Here is a 26,143-nt window from a genome sequence, read left to right on the forward strand (position 1 = left end):
AAACGCAAGCAGTTCTGTTTATTAACTGCTAGAGCGTCAAAAGTCAATAAAAGAATTCCGCAAAGCATACACCTGTGTATCCTCGCTCATCGCTCGTCATGAGGCCTCCTCGATCCTCACCTTCTCGTGGTGCAATCAGAGAATTGAGATGTCCTTCAAGATGGCTGTGCTTGATCAGTTTCCAGGTCATAGGATGGAGGACGGAGGAGCAAGGAGACGAGGAGGGATATTGAGAAGAACCCCAGGACTCCGCACACCTCCTCCACCACCTCCCATTCCTCTTGGGTCAGAGGATCAACGGGTGCACTGACAATGACCAGGGTAGAGATGATGGCATCCTTTGACATGAGAAATTGTTTCAACATATAAAATGTTGAATTCCACGTTGTAGGGCAGTCTTGTTTAGGCCTTAGCTCAGGCATTCCCATCTGTCATTGTGTAGACTTTCGTTTTTCAGCACCTAGTGTGCTCCTGTCTAAGTATTCCACAGCTGCTTTCACTTTGTCCACAGTGGGCTTTATCCCCTTTAGAGCATCTCTTACAATCAGGTTGATTTTGTGGGAAAGACATTGATGATGGGTCCGCTTTAATATTTGTAATATTTTAATATGCTGTTTGTTGTTGGTGTCTGTACTGCGTTTGAGCTCCGTCACTATATTCTTTTTATCGACAATTCTTTTCTTAAAAATCAATTTTATACACCATCGTTTCCGTTTATATAACATGTGAATATATCCTCTATTGTATTCTACAACAAAAACAATCAGAGCGCCTGGTTATCACTAGTTTTTTTGATCTCCTGGGTCCGCTATTAGCTTATAGCCCGTTTGCATCAGCAAGCGTGGTTGTTGCTAAACGCGCTTACATTGCTAATACTCTATTCACACACATTACCATTGCTGTACTCACTGTTACTTGCTTTAATGGCAGATGAATGTCTACCTTTGATTGCAGGTGAGGACACGTTCAAGCTCATTCAGTGCAGCAAGAGCTCGAGGCCATGGAGAAGCAGATTTGCGACCTGGATGTGAGGCAGGCCCAGCTGAGAGAGCGGAGAGCCGTGCTGGAATCATCCCGGGCTGAGGCTCACAAGTCCGGTGTAAGTATACAGCGCGCTGCTAAAAGTCCCACCACGTCTACTCCATGTGTTTCTCTGCACAGGCCCGGTGCACCCAGGACACGATCTTCCCAGATATCCTTCACTTCGGCGCCGGGACACCACGGACCCTGGGTGCATCCACAGTGGAGGACGCGAGCCGGGTCCCGGGCGACGACTTCTCCCCCTCCGATCTTTGAGATTTCCAGTAAACTTTTTGCTTTAAATGAATGGTTGTTGTCATGGTGTAAAGAACAGAAACCGCTATTTGTTAATAACTGGAATCTTTTCTGGGAGCGTCCAAGGCTGTTTCGCACTGATGGCTTGCACCCCAGCAGAATCGGAGTGGAGCTGCTCTCTGACAACATCTCCAGGACACTTCGCTCCATGTGACTTGTAAGACAATTCTCAAATAACTATTATGATGACTTTTGTTCCACCCGCTTAAATGATAAAAGTACTTGTGCTGTAAAATCTTTTAAGACTGTGTCTGTTCCCCAAATAGTGAGGTCAAAATATAAATTTAAATGTAGGATCTAGAAAAAATCTTAAAGTGATTAAACCAGAAACATGTAAAGTAACTGAACAAAAACAATTTTTAAAGTTTGGGCTCATAAATATTAGATCACTCACACCCAAAGCAGTTATTGTAAATGAAATGATCACAGATAATAGTTTTGATGTACTCTGCTTGACTGAAACCTGGCTAAAACCAAATGATTATTTTGGTCTAAATGAGTCCACTCCACCAAACTACTGTTATACGCATGAGCCCCGTCAGACTGGTCGTGGCGGAGGTGTTGCAACAATATAAAGTGATATTCTCAATGTTACCCAGAAAACAGGATAGAGGTTTAACTCAATATTAACTCTATGTCTCAGCGTTACCATCTGGGCAGAACTATTGTTCCAGTCACCAAAGACAGATATATCGCAAATAACCTGCCTGATCTATCTCAACTGCTATTTGTACCAAAAAATACACATGAATTAGACGAAATGACTGACAACATGGGCACTATTTTCTCTAATACATTAGAAGCTGTTGCCCCCATCAACTTGAAAAAGGTTAGATAAAAACGTACATGGTATAACTATAATACTCACTCTCTCAAGAAAGTAACTCGTAGTCTTGAATGCAAATGGAGAAAAACTAACTTTGAAGTTTTTATAATTGCATGGAAAAACACTATGTCCAGCTATAGACAGGCTCTAAAAACTGCTAGGGCAAAGCATATACACAAACTTATAGAAAATAACCAAAACAATCCAAGGTTTTTATTTAGCACAGTGGCTAAATTAACAAATTACCAGGTGCCACCTGATTCAAATATCCCACCAACGTTAAACAGTAATGACTTTATGAATTTCTTCACTGATAAAATAGATAACACTAGAAATACAATAGCGGATGTAGATTCTACAGCGTCTAACACTAATTTCATCCATCGCACCCAAAGATAAACTGCAGTGCTTTACAAATTTAGGACGGGAAGAGCTAAATAAACTTATCACTGTATCTAAACCAACAACATGTTTATTAGATTCTCTACCCACTAAATTACTGAAAGAGTTGTTACCTGTAGCCGAAGAACCGCTTCTCAATATCATTAACTCGTCGTTATCTTTATGTCACATCCCAAAACCATTTAAGCTTGGGGTTATTAAGCCTCTTATTAAGAAACCAAAACTAGATCCTAGACAAATTATAGGCCTATTTCAAATCTTCCATTTATGTCTAAAATTTTTGAAAAAGTTGTGTCGGCTCAATTGAGCACCTTCCTGCACAAAAATAATCTGTATGAAGAATTTCAGTCAGGTTTCAGGCCCCACCATAGCAAAGAAACTGCACTTGTTCAAATTAGAAATGACGTGCTTCTTGCGTCAGATCTAGGCTGCATCTCATTTCTAGTCTTACTTGATCTTAGTGCTGCGTTCGACACCATAGATCATGACATACTCATAGATCGATTACAAAACTATACAGTTATTCAAGTGCAGGCTCTAAGATGGATTAGATCCTTTCTGTCCGATCGCTATCATTTAGTTTATTTAAATGGGGAGTCATCTCATTTATCATCAGTAAAATATGGAGTGCCACAAGGATCCGTCCTAGGTCCCCTTCTATTTTCAATATACATGTTGCCCCTTGGTAATATTATTAGAAAATATGGAATTAGCTTCCACTGTTATGCTGATGATACTCAGCTATATATCTCAACGAGACCAGATGAAACTTCTAAATGAATAGAGTGTGTTAAAAATGTTAAAGATTGGATGACCAATAATTTTCTCCAATTAAATTCGGATAAGACAGAGATATTAATTATTGGACCAAAAAACACTACACACAGAATCTTGTAGATTACCATCTGCAACTAGACGGATGTACTGTTACTTCCTCTACAGTCAAAAATCTGGGTGTTATATTAGACAGCAATTTGTCTTTTGAAAATCATATTTCCCATGTTACAAAAACTGCATTCTTCCATCTTATCTGTCTCTGATGCAGAAAAGCTAATTCATGCATTCATGACCTCTAGACTGGACTATTGTAATGCACTTCTAGGTGGTTGTCCTGTTTCTTCAATAAACAAGCTACAGGTAGTCCAAAATGCAGCAGCTAGAGTCCTTACCAGGTCAAGAAAACGTGTTTGTTTTCATATTACCCCAATTTTACAGTTTCTGCACTGGCTACCTATTAAGTTCCGTATCAGTTACAAATTATCACTATAAGGGCCTAAATGGTTTAGCAGGGATGCTAACCCTGAATCAACAAACAGAACTAACAAATATTGCTACAAGTGTAGCATTATTAATAATATTAATAATGTTCATCGTCTGGCTGACTACGTCTTGTATTAATTTTTCTGAAAAATCCTGTCATACGTGCACAAACTGACAGTCACCACTTCTAAGCTATTACTAAATATAGTAGAAACATAATTTTCTGTAAAGTTGCTTTGTAATGTTTTGTATTGTAAAAAGCCCTATACAAATAAACTTGAATTGAATTGAAAAATTTTAGCCAATGCAATATCAATTTGGCCTTGTTTTGCTACAGACATTGATTTTTGCATAAACTGGTCCATTATAGAAGACTGCGTTGTTGTGGGTCGCAGATTAGGCCTACTTGACTGAGTGGATACATCTCCACCACCATCACTAGCCAGACCGCTAGTTTCTCAAAGCTCCGCTAGCTTCACAGTTGGGTGAATAAATGTAAACATACCTTGAAAATAATTCATGTCATATTCAATCTACTACCTTTTGACAGAATATTATTTAGATGAAACATTGTTATAATTTATCCAAGGACTGCTTATTTGCTGCACATAGGATAATTTGAATGCATGAATAAGGAACATTTACTTGATGCACAAAGACATTTTTTGAGGAACAAATTTTATTTATATACATCATTTTTTTCATCATCATTTCTTCTCCATATGTGGATGCTCTATAAATTCAAAGGCAGGGTCTGAGGTGTAAAACAGGTTCAGGCGGTGTATCTAGCTTTTTTTTCAAAACCTCTGACCAAAGAGGGGAATCCTTTTGTTGAGTAGCCCTCTTCATCTTGACATCCTCATCGTCAAATGTATCCTAAAAAGACGTGATATTTCTTGCCTCAACAACACTGCATCTTTTCTGTGAGCAAGCAAATGGCTTCACAGGAACACAGGTTGGTTCCAGAACAGTCATTTTGGTGGACACAGTAACGGGATGTTCATGTTTAGATGTACGTTTGTCTACCCTCACTGTTCGACTCGCAAAACTGGGCAGCCGGGGCAAGGAGAGGTGTGGGGTAGTTTTTGGATCGGTCTCATATGAAGTTTCAATGTCATTTCTCTTTGCCATGCACATTGAATGGTTAGTAGGTCTGGATCCTCGACGCCCCAGAGGTCTTTCACCTGAAACTGATTTCTTCTCTTCAGCTTCTGGCAGGAAGAAACCTCCAGCTGACTTATTCTGTCCGAATAGAGGTTTCACAGGAACACGGGTTGGTTCCAGAACAGTCATTTCTGTGGACACAGCAGAGGGGTGTTCATGCAGAGACATACGTTTGTCCTCCCTCACTGGTCGACTATCAAAACTGGGCAGCCAGGGTAAGGAGAAGTGATCGGTAGTTTTCAGATCAGACTCATATAAAGTTTCAATGTCATTTCTCTTTGCCATGCACATTGAGTGGTTAGTAGGTCTGGGCCCTCGACGCCCAAGAGGTCTTTCACCTGAAACGGGTGTCTTCTCTTCAGCTTCTGGCAGGAAGAAACCTCCAGCTGACTTGTTCTGTCCAACTAGAGGTTTCACAAGAAAATGGGCTGGTTCTAGAACAGGCATGTTCATGGACACAGCAACAGGGCATTCATGCAGAGATGGATGTTTGTCCATCCTTGCTAACTGACTTGTAAGAGGCAGTCGGGGTAAGGAAAGGTGAGCATTAGCTTTCAGATCAGACTCACACGAAGATTCTGTGATATTTCTCTCTGCCACATCCATTAAATAGGTAGGAGGTCTTGGCCCGTGACGTCCTGGAGGACGTTCACCTGAAGCTGGCTTCTTTTTTCCAGTCTCAGGCAAAAAGGGAGGTCTGCAAAAAATCTGTTCACCTAGACATAGTATAGATTGACTCTGGAGAGTATTTCTGTCTCTGCACCACATGTTGAAATGCTGAAGCGAAGATTATCTCAACAACAGCAACAAAACTGGCTTGAATGAGCGATAAGCAAGCAGCAATCACAACAGTCAGATACCAAATGAAGCTCTTTTCATCAGGATTCTTAGTAACTGTAAGGGCCATTATGATGTCACAATAGAACGTAGGTCCGCTAAGTTGAGTTCATTCTATTGGGGTTTTATTTTTGTTTGAAATCATGCAATGCACACAATCTAGAATACATTATTTAATTATTTTTGTTACATTAACAGTTCATAATATGTTAACCTCGTAAAATAAAAATAAAATTAAAGTTGAAAAAACGTTTTGCTAAGATTACGAGGTTCGTCACACACACAAAAAATATAGCTCAGACAAAGTATTAAACAGGAAGAGGAATTCACATGCAATAAATATTTTACTTTGAATCTGCAGTGTAAAATAATAATAATAATAAAAACCTGAAGAGAAGAGATTTTAAAAGGCTACGATACCCATGGCTCTAATACAATATATCACCTCATAAATGAAAGTGTGGTTCTTCCTAGAGGTGAGAAACATATACTACAACTGACTTTCAGCCTCTAATCATTTATTCACGTTCAAAATCTGTGCTTTCTTCTGGAAACAAAATTTGCAGTTTTGGAGAATAGGTAGGCTACCCTTCTTAAGAGGTAGAGCATTGCGTTAGCAGCGGAAGGTTGTGGGTTCGATTCCCAGGGAACACATGTTAGGTAAAAAATGTTAGCCTGAATGCACTGTAAGTCGCTTTGGATAAAAGCATCTGCTACATGCATAAATGTATTTAATTTTAAATGTATTTATTCATAAGTTAACGAGGATTGAGCCTGATCTACAAAAAATAAATAATAATCATAATCATAATCCACATCACTCGCACGCGGCCTATCCAAATTCTTTCGAAGTAGCCTTATGATATATTTTTATCAGATGAAATTTCAGTCACTAAAACTATTCTCATCTTTCTTGTTCTTCCTTCGGCATTCATGATTATGATGTTCGATTCATAAATTAATCATCTGTTGACATGTCGAATCTTTTCATGAATCATTCGTTTTTCAATTGGGACTAACCTGGCTCTCGAGTTCACGGCCTCACTGACTGGAAATCCGTCGAATCGGTCTGTTTCTCACACTACTGATATGGCATTAAACCCTCAAATTATTCACCATTACTCAAGATACTCTTAACGTCACATTTTTCCCCCCATATCAAAAGCATTTTATTTATAACAATGTAAAATGTGTGTGTGTGCCTGAGAGAGAGAGAGAGAGAGAGAGAGAGAGAGAGAGATTCAGGGTCACGATCGTTAATATTTACGTGATGACATTACTCCCAGTTTCGAGAATAATCTGTTCTCGAATAATCCGACCTTCATGTAGGCCTACCAAATATTTGAGATGGGACGCGCCTTGCATGACGCGTCACGTTTAGCATTATACAATCTTGCACATCCGAAATAGCGTGAATGATCGCGAAGGTCTATTTACATTGCCACAATGCCTTGAAATGTTAACCTCCAGACTAATGATGGGCATTTCGGCTCCTTTGGCTCACAAACGGCTCTTTAAAAAACAATAATGTTTTGACTGTGATAGGTGTGAAAACAATTCTAACTAAATTATTAAATGAAATCATACTCACAATGTCTCACAATTTCTTTAAAAATGCATTGATTTGTTATGAAAAAAAGAATACTGTTAAACATTTGCATTGAAATTACAACTTTTTAATGTATAGAAACAACTACATTACAAAAGAGATTTGCATTCAGAAATGCAAGCTGCCTTACTTACTCGAGGGGCTGATGCGGTTTCTTCTCTCAGTAATAATTTGTCCTTTTTTTCGAGAAGACCCTCTAAGAGGGAACAGATGTGGCCACTATGCAGAGTCTCCCTGTCATGACTTTAGTAAGCCGTGGGTAGATAGAGGCCTTGTTTTTCCACCAGCTCAGAGGATCTGTAGATCTTTGGAGGAGCCTCCATTATGGCATCTGCTGAGGGATTCCTTCGTGCTGCATTCCAAGTTTCTCTCTCAACGAACAGCATCCAAACAGCAGACGTTTGTGGCACTACTCCTGGTCCTTCTCTTCCCTTTGCTTCCTGTTGCCCTGGTGTCTGAGCCAGCTGACTGCTGCGGCTGTCCCTCCCTGCTGCTGAGCTGATTCTTTGAAGATCCTCATCAATCGCTCTGGCATCACTGAAGGCTAACTTCTTAAACCTGGGGTCAAGTGCAGCGGTTTCTGATAGCACGTGATTATATTCCATTCTATGGAACTTTCTGTCCATTGATGAACATAGGGTGTCCATCAACTCTATCACTTGTTTAGGCCTTAGCTCAGGCATTCCCATCTGTCTTTGTGTAGACTTTCGTTTTTCAGCACCTAGTGTGCTCCTGTGTAAGTATTCCACAGCTGCTTTCACTTTGTCCACAGTGGGCTTTATCCCCTTTAGAGCATCTCTTACAATCAGGTTGATTGAATGGGCAAGACATTGATGATGGGTCCGCTTTAATATTTGTAGTATTTTAATATGCTGTTTGTTGTTGGTGTCTGTACTGCGTTTGAGCTCCGTCACTATATTCTTTTTATCGACAATTTTTTTCTTAAAAATCAATTTTATACACCATAGTTTCCGTTTATATAACATGTGAATATATCCTCTATTGTATTCTACAACAAAAACAATCAGAGCGCCTGGTTATCACTAGTTTTATTTTAATCTCCTGGGTCCGCTATTAGCTTATAGCCCGTTAGCATCAGCAAGCGTGGTTGTTGCTAAACGCGCTTACATTGCTAATACTCTATTCACACACATTACCATTGCTGTACTCACTGTTACTTGCTTTAATGGCAGATGAATGTCTACCTTTGATTGCAGGTGAGGACACGTTCAAGCTGCATTCGGTGCAGCTCAAGCTCGAGGCCGTGGAGAAGCAGATTCACAACCTGGATGTGAGGCAGGCCCAGCTGAGAGAGCGGAGAGCCGTGCTGGAATCATCCCAGGCTGAGGCTCACAAGTCCGGTGTAAGTATACAGCGCGCTGCTAACAGTCCCACCACGTCTACTCCGTGTGTTTCTCTGCACACGCCCGGTGCACCCAGGACACGATCTTCCCAGATATCCTTCACTTCGGCGCCGGGAAACCACGGACCCTGGGTGCATCCACAGCGGAGGACACGATCCAGGGTCAGGGCGACAACTTCTCCCACTCCGATCTTCGAGATTTCCACCCGGAACCGCTTCGCTCCCCTCCGTGAGACGGGACGTGACGCTGTGATCATCGGAGACTCCATCGTTCGACACGTCCGTGCTACATTAGCCGAAGGTAAAGTGTACACTCATAGTTTCCCTGGTGCTCATGTTCTCGATGTTTCTGCGCAGATACCCGCGATCCTGAAGGCCGACGCGAGCCCCAGAGCGGTCGTGCTTCACGCCGGGGTTAACGACACCACACTGTGGCAGACAGAGACGCTGAAGAGGGACTTCAGGAGCCTGATTGAGACGGTTCGCAGCACGCCGCCCGCGGCAACGATCATCGTGTCAGGACCACTGCCCAGGTATCGACGAGGACATGAAAGGTTCAGTAAACTTTTTGCTTTAAATGAATGGTTGTTGTCATGGTGTAAAGAACAGAAACCACTATTTGTTATTATCTGGAACCTTTTCTGGGAGCGTCCAAGGCTGTTTCGCACTGATGGCTTGCACCCCAGCAGAATCGGAGTGGAGCTGCTCTCTGACAACATGTCCAGGACACTCCGCTCCATGTGACTTGTAAGACAATTCTCAAATAACTATTATGATGACTTTTGTTCCACCCGCTTAAATGATAAAAGTACTTGTGCTGTAAAATCTTTTAAGACTGTGTCTGTTCCCCAAATAGTGAGGTCAAAATATAAATTTAAATGTAGGATCTAGAAAAAATCTTAAAGTGATTAAACCAGAAACATGTAAAGTAACTGAACAAAAACAATTTTTAAAGTTTGGGCTCATAAATATTAGATCACTCACACCCAAAGCAGTTATTGTAAATGAAATGATCACAGATAATAGTTTTGATGTACTCTGCTTGACTGAAACCTGGCTAAAACCAAATGATTATTTTGGTCTAAATGAGTCCACTCCACCAAACTACTGTTATACGCATGAGCCCCGTCAGACTGGTCGTGGCGGAGGTGTTGCAACAATATAAAGTGATATTCTCAATGTTACCCAGAAAACAGGATAGAGGTTTAACTCAATATTAACTGTATGTCTCAGCGTTACCGTCTGGGCAGAACTATTGTTCCAGTCACCAAAGACAGATATATCGCAAATAACCTGCCTGATCTATCTCAACTGCTATTTGTACCAAAAAATACACATGAATTAGACGAAATGACTGACAACATGGGCACTATTTTCTCTAATACATTAGAAGCTGTTGCCCCCATCAACTTGAAAAAGGTTAGATAAAAACGTACATGGTATAACTATAATACTCACTCTCTCAAGAAAGTAACTCGTAGTCTTGAATGCAAATGGAGAAAAACTAACTTTGAAGTTTTTATAATTGCATTGAAAAACAGTATGTCCAGCTATAGACAGGCTCTAAAAACTGCTAGGGCAAAGCATATACACAAACTTAAAGAAAATAACCAAAACAATCCAAGGTAAACTGCAGTGCTTTACAAATTTAGGATGGGAAGAGCTAAATAAACTTATCACTGTATCTAAACCAACAACATGTTTATTAGATTCTGTACCCACTAAATTATGGAAAGAGTTGTTACCTGTAGCCGAAGAACCGCTTCTCAATATCATTAACTCGTCGTTATCTTTAGGTCACATCCCAAAACCATTTAAGCTTGGGGTTATTAAGCCTCTTATTAAGAAACCAAAACTAGATCCTAGACAAATTATAGGCCTATTTCAAATCTTCCATTTATGTCTAAAATTTTTGAAAAAGTTGTGTCGGCTCAATTGAGCACCTTCCTGCACAAAAATAATCTGTATGAAGAATTTCAATCAGGTTTCAGGCCCCACCATAGCAAAGAAACTGCACTGGTTCAAATTAGAAATTACGTGCTTCTTGCGTCAGATCTAGGCTGCATCTCATTTGTAGTCTTACTTGATCTTAGTGCTGCGTTCGACACCATAGATCATGACATACTCATAGATTGATTACAAAACTATACAGTTATTCAAGGGCAGGCTCTAAAATGGATTAGATCCTATCTGTCCGATCGCTATCATTTTGTTTATTTAAATGGGGAGTCATCTCATTTATCATCAGTAAAATATGGAGTGCCACAAGGATCCATCCTAGGTCCCCTTCTATTTTCAATATACATGTTGCCCCTTGGTAATATTATTAGAAAATATGGAATTAGCTTCCACTGTTATACTGATGATACTCAGCTATATATCTCAGCGAGACCAGATGAAACTTCTAAATGAATAGAGTGTGTTAAAAATGTTAAAGATTGGATGACCAATAATTTTCTCCAATTAAATTCGGATAAGACAGAGATATTAATTATTGGACCAAAAAACACTACACACAGAATCTTGTAGATTACCATCTGCAACTAGACGGATGTACTGTTACTTCCTCTACAGTCAAAAATCTAGGTGTTATATTAGACAGCAACTTGTCTTTTGAAAATCATATTTCCCATGTTACAAAAACTGCATTCTTCCATCTTATCTGTCTCTGATGCAGAAAAGCTAATTCATGCATTCATGACCTCTAGACTGGACTATTGTAATGCACTTCTAGGTGGTTGTCCTGCTTCTTCAATAAACAAGCTACAGGTAGTCCAAAATGCAGCAGCATTACCAGGTCAAGAAAACGTGATCATATTACCCCAATTTTACAGTTTCTGCACTGGCTACCTATTAAGTTCCGTATCAGTTACAAATTATCACTATAAGGGCCTAAATGGTTTAGCAGGAATGCTAACCCTGAATCAACAAACAGAACTAACAAATATTGCTACAAGTGTAGCATTATTAATAATATTAATAATGTTCATTGTCTGGCTGACTACGTCTTGTATTACTTTTTCTGAAAAATCCTGTCATACGTGCACAAACTGACAGTCACCACTTCTAAGCTATTACTAAATATAGTAGAAACATAATTTTCTGTAAAGTTGCTTTGTAATGATTTGTATTGTAAAAAGCGCTATACAAATAAACTTGAATTGAATTGAAAAATTTTAGCCAATGCAATATCGATTTGGCCTTGTTTTGCTACAGACATTGATTTTTGCATAAACTGGCCCATTATAGAAGACTGCGTTGTTGTGGGTCGCAGATTAGGCCTACTTGACTGAGTGGATACATCTCCACTGGTTCCAGTCGCTCCACCACCATCACTAGCCGGACCGCTAGTTTCTCAAAGCTCCGCTAGCTTCACAGTTGGGTGAATAAATGTAAACATACCTTGAAAATAATTCATGTCATATTCAATCTACTACCTTTTGACAGAATATTATTTAGATGAAACATTGTTATAGTTTATCCAAGGACTGCTTATTTGCTGCACATAGGATAATTTGAATGCATGAATAAGGAACATTTACTTGATGCACAAAGACATTTTTTGAGGAACAAATTTTATTTATATACATCATTTTTTTCATCATCATTTCTTCTTCATATGTGGATGCTCTATAAATTCAACCTCTATAAAATCAAACCTCTGACCAAAGAGGGGAATCATTTTGGTGAGTAGCCCTCTTCATCTTGACATCCTCATCGTCAAATGTATCCTAAAAAGACGTGATATTTCTTGCCTCAACAACACTGCATCTTTTCTGTGAGCAAGCAAATGGCTTCACAGGAACACAGGTTGGTTCCAGAACAGTCATTTTGGTGGACACAGTAACGGGATGTTCATGTTTAGATGTACGTTTGTCTACCCTCACTGTTCGACTAGCAAAACTGGGCAGCCGGGGTAAGGAGAGGTGTGGGGTAGTTTTCGGATCAGACTCATTTGAAGTTTCAATGTCATTTCTCTTTGCCATGCCCATTGAATGGTTAGTAGGTCTGGGCCCTCGACGCCCAAGAGGTCTTTCACCTGAAACTGGTGTCTTCTCTTCAGCTTCTGGCAGGAAGAAACCTCCAGCTGACTTGTTCTGTCCAACTAGAGGTTTCACAGGAACACAGGTTGGTTCCAGAACAGTCATTTTTGTAGACACAGCAATGGGGTGTTCATGCAGAAACGTATGTTTGTCCTCCCTCACTGGTCGACTTGCAAAACTGGTTAGCTGGGGTAAGGAGAGGTGTGCGGTTGTTTTCCGGTCAGACTCACATAAAGGGTCATTGACGTTTCTCTTTGCCATGCACATTGAATGGTTAGTAGGTCTGGGTCCTCGGCGCCCCGGAGGTCTTTCACCTGAAACTGATGTCTTCTCTTCAGCTTCTGGCAGGAAGAAATGTCCAGCTGACTTGTTCTGTCCAACTAGAGGTTTCACAGGAACACAGGTTGGTTCCAGAACAGTCATTTTTGTGGACACAGCAGAGGGGTGTTCATGCAGAGACATACGTTTGTCCTCCCTCACTGGTCGACTATCTAAACTGGGCAGCCAGGGTAAGGAGAAGTGATCGGTAGTTTTCAGATCAGACTCATATAAAGTTTCAATGTCATTTCTCTTTGCCATGCACATTGAATGGTTAGTAGGTCTGGACCCTCGGCGCCCAAGAGGTCTTTCACCTGAAACTGGTGTCTTCTCTTCAGCTTCTGGCAGGAAGAAACCTCCAGCTGACTTGTTCTGTCCAACTAGAGGTTTCACAAGAAAATGGGCTGGTTCTAGAACAGGCATGTTCATGGACACAGCAACAGGGCATTCATGCAGAGATGGATGTTTGTCCATCCTTGCTAACTGACTTGCAAGAGGCAGTCGGGGGAGGGAAGGGTGAGCATTAGCTTTCAGATCAGACTCACACGAAGATTCTGTGATATTTCTCTCTGCCACATCCATTAAATAGGTATGAGGTCTTGGCCCGTGACGTCCTGGAGGACGTTCACCTGAAGCTGGCTTCTTTTTTCCAGTCTCAGGCAAAAAGGGAGGTCTGCCAAAGATCTGTTCACCTAGACATAGTATAGATTGACTCTGGAGAGTATTTCTGTCTCTGCACCACATGTTGAAATGCTGAAGCGAAGATTATCTCAACAACAGCAACAAAACTGGCTTGAATGAGCGATAAGCAAGCAGCAATCACAACAGTCAGATACCAAATGAAGCTCTTTTCATCAGGATTCTTAGTAACTGTAAGGGCCATTATGATGTCACAATAGAACGTAGGTCCGCTAAGTTGAGTTCATTCTATTGGGGTTTTATTTTTGTTTGAAATCATGCAATGCACACAATCTAGGATACATTATTAAATTTTTTGTTACGTTAACCGTTCATAATATGTTAACCTCATAAAATAAAAATACAATTAAAGTTGAAAAAACGTTTCCGTGGCATTTGCTAAAATTACGAGATTCGTCACACACTCAAAAAATATAGCTCAGACAAAGTATTAAACAGCAAGAGGAATTCACATGAAATATATATTTTACTTTGAATCTGCAGTGTAAAATAATAATAATAATAATAAAAACCTGAAGAGAAGAGATTTTAAAAGGCTACGATACCCATGCTCTATTACAATATATAATTCATCTGTAATGATGGCTCACCTCATAAATGAAAGCGTGGTTCCTCCTAGAGGTGAGAAACATATACTACAACTGACTTTCAGCCTCTAATCATTTATTCACGTTCAATATCTGTGCTTTTTTCTGGAAACTAAATGTGCATTTTTGGAGAATAGGTACCCTTCTTAAGAGGTAGAGCATTGCGTTAGCAGCAGAAGGTTGTGGGTTCGATTCCCAGGGAACACATGTTAGGTAAAAAATGTTAGCCTCAATGCACTGTAAGTCGCTTTGGATAAAAGCGTTTGCTTATATGCATAAATGTATTTAATTTTAAATTTATTTATTTATAAGTTAACGAGGAATGAGCCTGATAATCTACAAAAAAAATAAAAATCATAATAATCATAATCATAATCCACATAACTCGCACACAGTATCCAAATTCTTTCGAAGTAGCCTTATGATATATTTTTAGCAGATGAAATTTCAGTCACTAAAACTATTCTCCTCTTTCTTGTTTTTCCTGCGGCATTCATGATTATGATGTTCGATTCATAAATGAATCATTCGTTGACATGTCGAATCTTTTCATGAATCATTCATTTTTGAATCGGACTAACCTGGTTCTCGAGTTCACAGCCTCACTGACTGGAAATCCGTCGAATCGGTGTATTTCCCACACTATTAAAATGGCATTAAACCCTCAAATTATTCACCATTCCTCAAGATACTCTTAAACGTCACATTTTCCGTTTTTGAAAAGTCCCTTATGAAGATCCAAATGTGTGACAACTGGAAATTGGGCACCCAAAAGGTGCACTATGCCATTAATTTTGAGAGCAATGAGTAATATTTTCTCCTGATTGAAAAGACACAAAATATATTAATTTATGGAGCAGTTGTTTTTGATTGTTTTTAATGCATTTACAGTGTCTTTGCGAAATTATTCTTACCCCCTTTTTTCACATTTTGTTATGAATCAGCCTTATGTTAAATTGCTTCAATTCAAGTACATTTAATTCATTCAAGTATTCATACTCATAACTAAATATTTAGCTGAAGAAACTTAAGAATCTCAAGTCTTTTGGGGTATTAAGCGACAAGCTTTGCACATCAGTATTTGGCAATTAACAGCCATATTTCTCCTCATATCTTCACCTCTCAAGCTCTGTCAGGTAGGATGGGGGCAAACACACATTTTCAGGTTTCTCCATCAGTTGTTCAGTTTGGCCAGCTGGCCAGCTCTAGGAAGAGTCTTGGTTGTTTAACCCTTGTGCATTGTTCAAATTCACTACCCTTTCAGTATGTTCCGGATGAAAACATCCACTCAATTAAACTGCTGTAAAAATGTGTCAAATTAATATTTTTTCTCAATTGTTTTTGCATAAATCTGTTAATCAACTTCAGTCCTGATCAAAACTACCAAATGTTTAAAAAAAAAATCCAAGATTTTAACTGTTTAATTGCCAAGTTCATAAATGATGTCACTGATTTGGGGGGAAAAACACACAAAATGACTTATTTTCAATATAAAAGTAATTGTGGCTGGATTTTTTTTTTTACTTTTTATAACAGTCTTGGGCATGTCAAAGATTAGTAGCAACATTGGCTTTGATGCATTTTTAGTTTTTGTGCAGCATTAGATTTAACATTTTTCTCCCAAATTTTTTGTTGGTGGCTGTTTTTGCCCCATTGACTTCCATTATAACAAAAATTTTTGATTGTGTGAGATAGCAAAGCCATGACAATATATCATCATGCATTCTTGATTGTTTGTGGTTTTCCCTTTTGGGAAGAGGTAAAATTTGTTATTTTTACAGTTGATCACTAGGTGGGACCATTAACCTTTTAGACAGGCCTGTGCAAAAAAAGCTTAGTTTCTGACTTGTATATGAAGCTATATGGAGTATAACAGCATATTATATTTTGTGTGTATCTGTGTGTGTGTGTGAGAAAGAGAGAGAGAGAGTGTGTGAGAGAGACCTTTGCACACTTACCTTGATGTATTGGAGAAAATCAAATTGTACACCTCAGCTCTCAGAACTGCATGGAGTAAACAAAAGTGTATTTATGCACCTGCTGCCTTTTGATGGTGGTAAAAGTATTCGGTTGTTAAGTGATGACTTAAGAAGCGCTGTTTCCGGGTCCAGGCCTCAACTCGCTTCACTTGAGAATACGACCTCAGCAGCCGTTTATAAGCACTGTTTAATCATATTAATAATTTAAGCTAAACGCTTTCAAACTTACGGTATACACTACAGTCTCCGTGCTCACAGCATCCCAAACACAAATCATTTTTATATATTTTTTTATATTTATATTTTCATTGTCTGGCTATCTGGGACTTCTGTATGGAGTTAAAGGTTGAGATTATAACTTTTTTGCTAGTATTCTATCACATTGTGAGTTTATATTGGCACCTTTTGTTGTTTTTCGTGGTAACTGATAGAGCGTTTGGACATGGAAGCGCTGCTACGTGACGTCAGACTTAACAAGCAAATGGACTAAACAAAAACATAGTACATGGATTTAAACACTTGCAAGCCATCGTGCTGGTCATTTAATGGTGAGAAGAGCAGCAAGCAATTCACGATTTCACCCTTACATCTAATCTGAAGGCAAATAGTAGGCATATTTTTGCGTGCTGTCCTGGGGGAGGGGTCCCGGCCCGGAGCATTGCCTGAACCCAAATAACTCCCCCTATCCCTAATTTGGGATAAATAGATTAGAAGTGAGGAGTTGGGGTGGAGGAGGGATGACGAAAAACTGTCGTGGGACAGGAGGTAGGAAGACTGGATATATATACGCTTGTATGCTATTTAAGGCAAGGCAAGGCAAGGCAAGTTTATTTATATAGCACATTTCGTACACAATGGTAATTCAAAGTGCTTTACATATGAGAAAGTAAAATAATCATAAAGAAAAAAATAACAAAAATAAAACAAGTAATTTTACTTTTAAAATGATTAAAACATTTTAAAACAGTTAATAATAAAACAATAATAAAACATAAAACAGTGAAAATATATTGCAATCAGTTCGGACATTGCACAGTGCTCATTCAACAAATGCACAGCTAAAAAGATGCGTTTTGAGTTTAGATTTAAATGTGACTAGTGTTTTAGCACATCTGATTTCTTCTGGAAGCTGATTCCAACTGCGGGCAGCATAGTAACTAAAGGCAGACTCCCCTTGTTTTGTGTGAACCCTTGGTATTTCTAACTGACTTGATCCTAATGATCTGAGTGCTCTGTTAGGTTTATATTCAGTGAACATATCTGCAATATATTTCGGTCCTAGGTCATTTAGTGACTTATATACGAGTAAAAGTACTTTAAAATCAATCCTAAATGTAACTGGAAGCCAGTGTAAGGACCTGAGGACTGGTGTGATATGCTCAGATTTTCTGGTTCTAGTCAGAATCCTGGCAGCAGCGTTCTGGATGAGCTGCAGCTGTCTAATGGTCTTTTTGGGAAGGCCAGTGAGGAGCCCATTACAATAGTCCACCCTGCTGGTGATAAAGGCATGAACAAGTTTCTCCAAGTCTTGACTGGAAACAAAACATCTAATTCTTGCGATGTTTTTTAAATGATAGTATGCTGATTTAGTTACTGCTTTGACATGACTACTGAAACTAAGGTCTGTCTCCAGAATCACACCAAGATTCCTGACTTTTTTTTTTGTTGTTTGACCCCTAGAGTCAAGGTATGCATTCACCTTGAACACTTCATCTTTGTTTCCAAATGCAATGACTTCAGTTTTTTCCTTGTTTAACTGAAGAAAGTTCTGGCACATCCACTTATTAATTTCTTCAATGCATTGGCAGAGGGAGTCAATGGGGCTGTAGTCATTTGGAGATAAGGCTAGGTAAATCTGGGTATCATCAGCATAGCTGTGATAGGCAATCTGGTTTTTTCTCATTATTTGACTTAGTGGAAGCATATACAGGCTAAACAAGAGCGGTGCAAGAATTGACCCTTGTGGGACTCCGCATGTCATGGACGTCCACTTAGACTTATGCTCTCCTAGACTCACATAATAGCCTCTCCCTTCTAAGTATGATCTGAACCATTTGAGTACCATCCCAGAAAGCCCGACCCAGTTTTCCAGTCTCTCTAGTAGTATGTTATGATCGACAGTGTCAAACGCAGCACTGAGATCTAGCAATACCAGCACCGATATTTTGGCAGAGTCACAATTTAAGCGAATATCATTTATTATCTTAATGAGTGCTGTCTCTGTGCTGTGATGTGGTCGGAAACCAGATTGAAAATTGTCCAGGTATCCATTTGAGTTTAAGTATTTGTTCAGCTGATTAAAAACTACCTTTTCTATAATTTTGCCTATAAAAGGAAGATTAGATATTGGTCTAAAATTGCTCAAAATTGTGTTATCAAGATTGGTCTTTTTCAGGAGGGGCTTTACAACTGCAGTTTTTAGGGAGTTTGGAAATGTCCCAGAAAGAAGTGAGGCATTCACCACTTCTAAGAGATCTGCTTTTAAGCAGTCAAGCACACTTTTGAAGAAAGATGTGGGAAGTGTGTCAAGACAACAGGTTGATGATTTTAGTTTCTGCACTATGTCTTCCAGAATTTTGCTATCAATTTTTTCAAAATTAGACATAGTATCTTTTTGATATTTTGGCCGAATCTGTCTGACCTCTGCATTACTTGAGGATGTGCTAATTGCCTTCCTGATATTTATGATCTTCTCAGAAAAGAAAGAAGCAAACTCATTGCATTTGCTGTCTGATAGCATATCAGTGGGAATCTGACTTGGGGGGTTTGTCAGTCTCTCAACAGTGGCAAAAAGAGTACGAGTGTTATTTAAGTTACTGTTTATAAGGTTTGAGAAGAAGTTCTGTCTAGCTGTGGCTAGTTTCACATTAAAAGCATGAAGGATGTCTTTATAGATGCTATAGTGAATTTCAAGTTTCGTCTTCCTCCACATCCGCTCGGCTTTTCTGCATTGTCTTTTCATAGTCTGAACTTCTGTTGATCTTCTCCAAACTGATTTCTGTCTGTTTGTTTTCTTACTGACTATTATTGGTGCAATATCATCAATAGCATTCTTAACTTTTGAGTCGAAGGAATCAAGGAGAATATCAACAGAGTCTGCAGAAATGCTTGGTGTTAAAGATATAGCCTCCATAAATTGTACACTTGTGTTCTCATTTATGCATCTCCTTCTGACAGAGACAGATCTAGATTCAGTGGTAGCAGAGATCAATATATCAAAGAAAATACAGAAGTGATCAGATAGTGCTACGTCCTTAATAACAATGGATGAAATGTTTAGACCCCTACTGATGATTAGATCCAGAGTGTGTCCACCTTTGTGTGTGGGTCCATGCACATGCTGAATCAGGTCAAAGGTGTTTAAAACCGTTATCATTTCTTTTGTAGTTTTGTTTTCTGCATTATCTATGTGAATATTAAAATCCCCTGCAATTGCATAACAGTCAAACTCTGAGGAAATTATTGATAACATTTCTGTGACCTCTATGCATTATCAGCTGTTAGACCTTTTATTTAGACATGTGTGCCTTTCCAAATCATGCCCAAACAATTTAATTTGCCACAGGTTAACTTCACTTGAAGTGTAGTAACATCTACAAGCAAAATGAATGCTTCTGAGCAAAATTTCAACTGTCCCGAATATGGGTTTGAATAATTATGCAATGAAATAATTTGTTTTTTAGTTATAAAAAATTTGCAAAGATGTTAAAAAACATATTTTTTGCTTTACCATTATGGTATATGGAATGCAGATTTATGTGGGGGAAAAAACTAATTTAAAGCAGTTTAACATAAGGCAGCAACATAAAAAAACATGAAAAAAATGAAGGGGTATGAATACATTCTCAATGTTCATGATTCATCTTCAGATTCTATAATAACTTGTAATATTTTATATGTGAACAACATCTAAACATTATGAAGCATTTTCATCTATTAAAATTATTTAATCTAAATGTTTATTATAAAGAAATGGCATGTTTTCATGTTACAGTTGTGTTGAAGTACCTTGGGAACACTTTCCATTTTTGAAACCAAGACATGGCACAACAAAACGTGACCGTTAACTGCCCACTCAACAACTCAGTGAGAGTTCAATTCCTCACTAATATCCTCTTGATGAATAAATGTAAACATACCTTGAAAATAATTCATGTCATTTTCAATCTACTACCTTTTGACAGAATATTATTTAGATTAAACAATGTTATAGTATATCCAGTGTCAATATGAAATTTTTGATGCACTAAGGATATTTTGAATGCATGAATAAGGAACATTTACTTGATGCACAAAGACATTTTTTTGAGGGACAATTTTTTATTTATATACATCATTTTTTTCATCATCATTTCTTCTTCATATGTGGATGCCCAATAAATTCAAAGGCAGGGTCTGAAGTGTAAAACGGGTTCAATCTGTGTATTTTTCAAAACTTCTGACCAAAGAGGGGAATCCTTTTGGTGAGTAGCCCTCTTCATCTTGACATCCTCATCGTCAAATGTACCCTAAAAAGACGTGATATTCCTTGCCTCAACAACACTGCATCTTTTCTGTGGGCGAGCAAACGGCTTCACAGGAACACAGGTTGGTTCCAGAACAGTCATTTTTGAGGACACAGCAGAGGGGTGTTCATGCAGAAACTTACGTTTGTCCTCCCTCACTGTTCGACTCGCAAAACTGGGCAGCCGGGATAAGGAGAAGTGATCGGTAGTTTTCGGATCAGACTCATATAAAGTTTCAATGTCGTTTCTCTTTGCCATGCACATTGAACGGTTAGAAGGTCTGGGCCCTCGACGCCCCGGAGGTCTTTCTCCTGAAACTGATGTCCTCTCTTCAGCTTCTGGCAGGAAGAAACCTCCAGCTGACTTGTTCTGTCCAACTAGAGGTTTCACAGGAACACAGGTTGGTTCCAGAACAGTCATTTTTGTGGACACAGCAGAGGGGTGTTCATGCAGAAACGTACGTTTGTCCTCCCTCGCTGGTCGACTTGCAAAACTGGTTAGCTGGGGTAAGGAGAAGCGATCTGTAGTTTTCCGGTCAGACTCACATAAAGGGTCATTGACGTTTCTCTTTGCCATGCACATTGAATGGTTAGAAGGTCTGGACCCTCGACGCCCCAGAGGTCTTTCACCTGAAACTGATGTCTTCTCTTCAGCTTCTGGCAGGAAGAAACCTCCAGCTGACTTGTTCTGTCCAACTAGAGGTTTCACAGGAACACAGGTTGGTTCCAGAACAGTCATTTCTGTGGACACAGCAGAGGGGTGTTCATGCAGAGACATACGTTTGTCTTCCTTCACTGGTCGACTTGCAAAACTGGGCAGCCGGGGTAAGGAGAGGTGTGCGGTAGTTTTCAGATCAGACTCACATAAAGTTTCAATGTCATTTCTCTTTGCCATGCACATTGAATGGTTAGTAGGTCTGGGCCCTCGACGCCCAAGAGGTCTTTCACCTGAAACTGGTGTCTTCTCTTCAGCTTCTGGCAGGAAGAAACCTCCAGCTGACTTGTTCTGTCCAACTAGAGGTTTCACAAGAAAATGGGCTGGTTCTAGAACAGGCATGTTCATGGACACAGCAACAGGGCATTCATGCAGAGATGGATGTTTGTCCATCCTTGCTAACTGACTTGTAAGAGGCAGTCGGGGTAAGGAAGGGTGAGCATTAGCTTTCAGATCAGACTCACACGAAGATTCTGTGATATTTCTCTCTGCCACATCCATTAAATAGGTATGAGGTCTTGGCCCGTGACGTCCTGGAGGACGTTCACCTGAAGCTGGCTTCTTTTTTCCAGTGTCAGGCAAAAAGGGAGGTCTGCCAAAGATCTGTTCACCTAGACATAGTATAGATTGACTCTGGAGAGTATTTCTGTCTCTGCACCACATGTTGAAATGCTGAAGCGAAGATTATCTCAACAACAGCAACAAAACTGGCTTGAATGAGCGATGAGCAAGCAGCAATCACAACAGTCAGATACCAAATGAATCTCTTTTCATCAGGATTCTTAGTAACTGTTAGGGCCATTATGATGTCACAATAGAACGTAGGTCCGCTAAGTTGAGTTCATTCTATTGGGGTTTTATCTACTGAGGATTTTTGTTTGAAATCATACAATGCACACAATGTAGGATACGTTATAAATTTTTTTGTTACGTTAACCGTTCATAATATGTTAACCTCGTAAAATAAAAATAGAAATAAAATTAAAGTTGAAAAAAAAAAACGTTTCCGTGGCGTTTTGCTAAAATTACGAGGTTCGTCATACACACACAAAAATATAGCTCAGACAAAGTACTAAACAGGAAGAGGAATTCACATGAAATATATATTTTACTTTGAATCTGCAGTGTAAAAAATAATAATAATAAAAAACCTGAAGAGAAGAGATTTTAAAAGGCTACGATACCCATGCTCTATTACAATATATCACCTCATAAATGAAAGTGTGGTTCCTCCTAGAGGTGAGAAACATATACTACAACTGGCTTTCAGCCTCTAATCATTTATTCACGTTCAATATCTGTGCTTTCTTCTGGAAACAATATGTGCATTTTTGGAGAATAGGTAGACTACCCTTCTTTAGAGGTAGAGCATTGCGTTAGCAGCCGAAGGTTGTGGGTTCGATTCCCAGGGAACACATGTTAGGTAAAAAATGTTAGCCTGAATGCACTGTAAGTCGCTTTGGATAAAAGCATCTGCTATATGCATAAATTTATTTAATTTTAAATGTATTTATTTATAAGTTAACGAGGACTGAGCCTGATAATCTACAAAATAATAAAAATAATAATAATCCACATCACTCGCACGCGGCCTATCCAAATTCTTTCGAAGTAGCCTTATGATATATTTTTATAAGATGAAATTTCAGTCACTAAAACTATTCTTCTCTTTTTTGCTCTTCCTTCGGGATTCACGATTATGATGTTCGATTTGTAAATTAAACATTCGTTGACATGTCGAATCTTTTCATTTATCATTCGTTTTTGAATCGGACTAACCTGGTTCTCGTGGTTAAAGCCTCACTGACTGGAAATCCGTCGAATCGGTACTGATATGGCATTAAAACCTAAAATGATTCACCATTACTCAAGATACTCTTAACGTAAAAAAATTTCCCCATATGAGATTAAAAAGCATTTTATTTATAACAATATGTGTGCCTGAGAGAGAGAGAGAGAGAGAGAGAGAGAGAGATTCAGGGTCACGATTGTTAATATTTACGTGATGACATTACTTCCAGTTTCGAGAATAATCTGTTCTCGAATAATCCGACCTTCATGGGCCTACCGAATATTTGAGATGGGACGCGCCTTGCATCATGACGCGTCACGTTCAGCATTATACAATCTTGCGCATCCGAAATAGCGTGAATGATCGCGAAGGTCGATAAACCATCTATTTACGTTGCCACAACGCCTTGAAATTTTAACCTCCAGACATCTTTCTTTCCATCCATCCCACTACTGCAATGCATCAGTCTGCTATCCCTCCCCCATCCCTGCTCCCTCCCAGTCCCTCCTCGCCTATCCCAAAAGCAGCATCCTTCCCTTCAGCGTGACAGATCGTCGATGAACGCACCACGTTGTGGCTTAACGTGCGGTGCTCCGGTTCAAACGGATTCTTTTGTGCATATTCTAATTTATACCAAAAATACGGCGACAGCACAATCTGGTTAATTTCCGTGACCCATAAATAAACACCCCGCGTGACCGACGGAATGATTTAACGGCGCGAGCTAATCGACTTCATCCACGGAGAAGCCGTTTTTTTGGGATCTTATCAGACTGAATGAAGACAAGCGTGGGAAAGGAACGTTTTATTAAATAAATGTGTGTATTAATCGGTAACGGTAGGCTGAGAAATATTCAAACAACGGTGTTGGTGTTTGCAGCAGAATATTGTTGCATCTGAATATTATTTAAAAATCTAGGGAATGTATTTTAAATGATTTTTAATTCATCCGCATGTAACGCAGGCGCATGAATGATGTATTATTATTAGCATATTTTTGGTGATCATTATTCGCTGTTAGACATATGCCTTGATGTTTGACAGTTGGAAATACAGACGCTTTAGGTAAATAACAGATGGCATGAGACATAACTACATCCGGTCATAGTAAACACTTACTTCATATGCATTTATTTAAATTATACAAAGACACAAACATTAAATCCAGTGCATGAAGTTCATTAAAAAGCAATAGGCAGCCTGCTAAATATACATTGGTATTTTATGTACAATGCAATGTGAATTTCCTCAAAGCATACGCTTAGCAGGTCATTCCTCTTCATAACTAGCTGTGAGTCTATAACCTCAAGTTGAAATTGATTCTGAGAGATTTATTCTCACGTTCACTCATTTACATAAGCAATAACTCACAAAGCAATAAATATCATTTTGAGTAAAAGGGAATGTCTGAATGTATGTTTGCATGAAGCCAAAGACATAGTTATTAAGATTCATTTTACATTTCAAACTCACTGTGGCAAACATTACGTCACTTAAAATTATTATTTTTTTTCTCAGGTTAAATCAGCCAGCTGATGTTTAACATAAACTTATAACACAAAATTCTTATTTAATGTCACTTGTCTTCCATGACCTGCATACATTTTCATTCTAAATCAATCACAAACCTCAGCTCAAAAGTCTTCCACTGTCAAGAAAACTTTGTTATTTAGTCAGTATATAAGTATATATATTTTAGAAATCAGATGAGATACTGATCAGAGTATTTTATCACTAAAACGTGTATTAATATCCATTATTAAGAAAGTACTTGCTAACATATAATAGGTCAAGAAGAACAGTTACTGACTGAAACTTGGCATCTCAGCTCTTTTTTTCTTTCATGGAGTGACTGAATACTCTGTGCCTGGACTTACTGAACTGATCGCCTGCACAGAGGGCCTCACATCTCTGATACTCCCTCTCTGGTCTCCTTTGCTCCTCATCACAACACTCACCCCCAACCAGACAAGAAGAGAAGGACAGAAGGAAACATCATCAGGGTCTGAACTAAGAGTAAAGCCCGCCATCATCTCCCTGTTTTCTACACTGTCAAGCTCATCCTTTCTCAGATCCAGAAGACGTATTTCCTTCACAGAGCTCCTGTCTCGCTGTGGACTACGTGCCAAGACCTCCTGCTCTTCAGTTCAAGCCTGTGTTCTGTTTGTGTGTGTTTGTGTGTGTGTGTGAAAGACAGAGACAAGACTCCGAAAGCAGCACCAATCATCTGTGAGGATGTCTGCACTGCAGCTTCTGTGGGTCCCTGTGCTGTTGTGTTTAACACACGGTGAGTGTCTTAAGTGCACCATGGAACATTTGAGACATAGATATCTATGAATAATGAAGAACATTATACACTATAATAAAATCTATCTATCTATCTATCTATCTATCTATCTATCTATCTATCTATCTATCTCCACAATTGTATTTTATATATATATATATATATATATATATATATATATATATATATATATATATATATATATATAATTTTTTTAAATGTTATATTTATAAGTGTATATTTACTTGTATATATCATATACTGTATATGTGTATATATGTCCATATATTGTGTAGACATATAAAATATAAACACTATAATAATGAGCAATCAATACATTTACACAAACATTTTATAATTATTATTTGTACTTTTTTAGATTCATATTTACATATTTTATGTCATTTGTGTGTGTGTGTGTCT

General features: G+C 38.8%; 3 protein-coding genes across 5 annotated transcripts in view; 2 read left to right on the forward strand and 1 right to left on the reverse strand.

Moving 5' to 3' along the window:
* Positions 1-26,143, forward strand: part of LOC113059477 (collagen alpha-6(VI) chain-like) — a 1,020,620-nt gene that overhangs the window by 496,506 nt on the left and 497,971 nt on the right.
* Positions 9,339-26,143, forward strand: part of scn1ba (sodium channel, voltage-gated, type I, beta a) — a 28,903-nt gene continuing 12,098 nt past the window's right edge. Inside the window, exons 1-2 of one of the 3 annotated variants that reach the window (XM_026228127.1) lie at positions 9,339-9,543; positions 25,262-25,720. In XM_026228127.1, the coding sequence (XP_026083912.1) occupies positions 25,669-25,720 (52 nt within the window). In that variant the 5' untranslated portion in view covers positions 9,339-9,543; positions 25,262-25,668. Of the gene's footprint in view, positions 9,544-23,950; positions 25,721-26,143 lie in introns of those variants that run through there. The other 2 variants (XM_026228128.1, XM_026228129.1) reach the window with 2 other exon arrangements.
* LOC113059541 (uncharacterized) lies at positions 11,910-14,698 on the reverse strand. Its single transcript, XM_026228095.1, has one exon. It carries the CDS (start codon positions 13,899-13,901, stop codon positions 12,528-12,530), a length of 1,374 nt encoding a protein of 457 aa, XP_026083880.1. The 5' UTR covers positions 13,902-14,698; the 3' UTR covers positions 11,910-12,527.

The sequence above is a fragment of the Carassius auratus genome, chromosome 41 (genome assembly GCF_003368295.1).
Source record: "Carassius auratus strain Wakin chromosome 41, ASM336829v1, whole genome shotgun sequence".
Classification (NCBI taxonomy): Eukaryota; Metazoa; Chordata; class Actinopteri; order Cypriniformes; family Cyprinidae; genus Carassius; species Carassius auratus.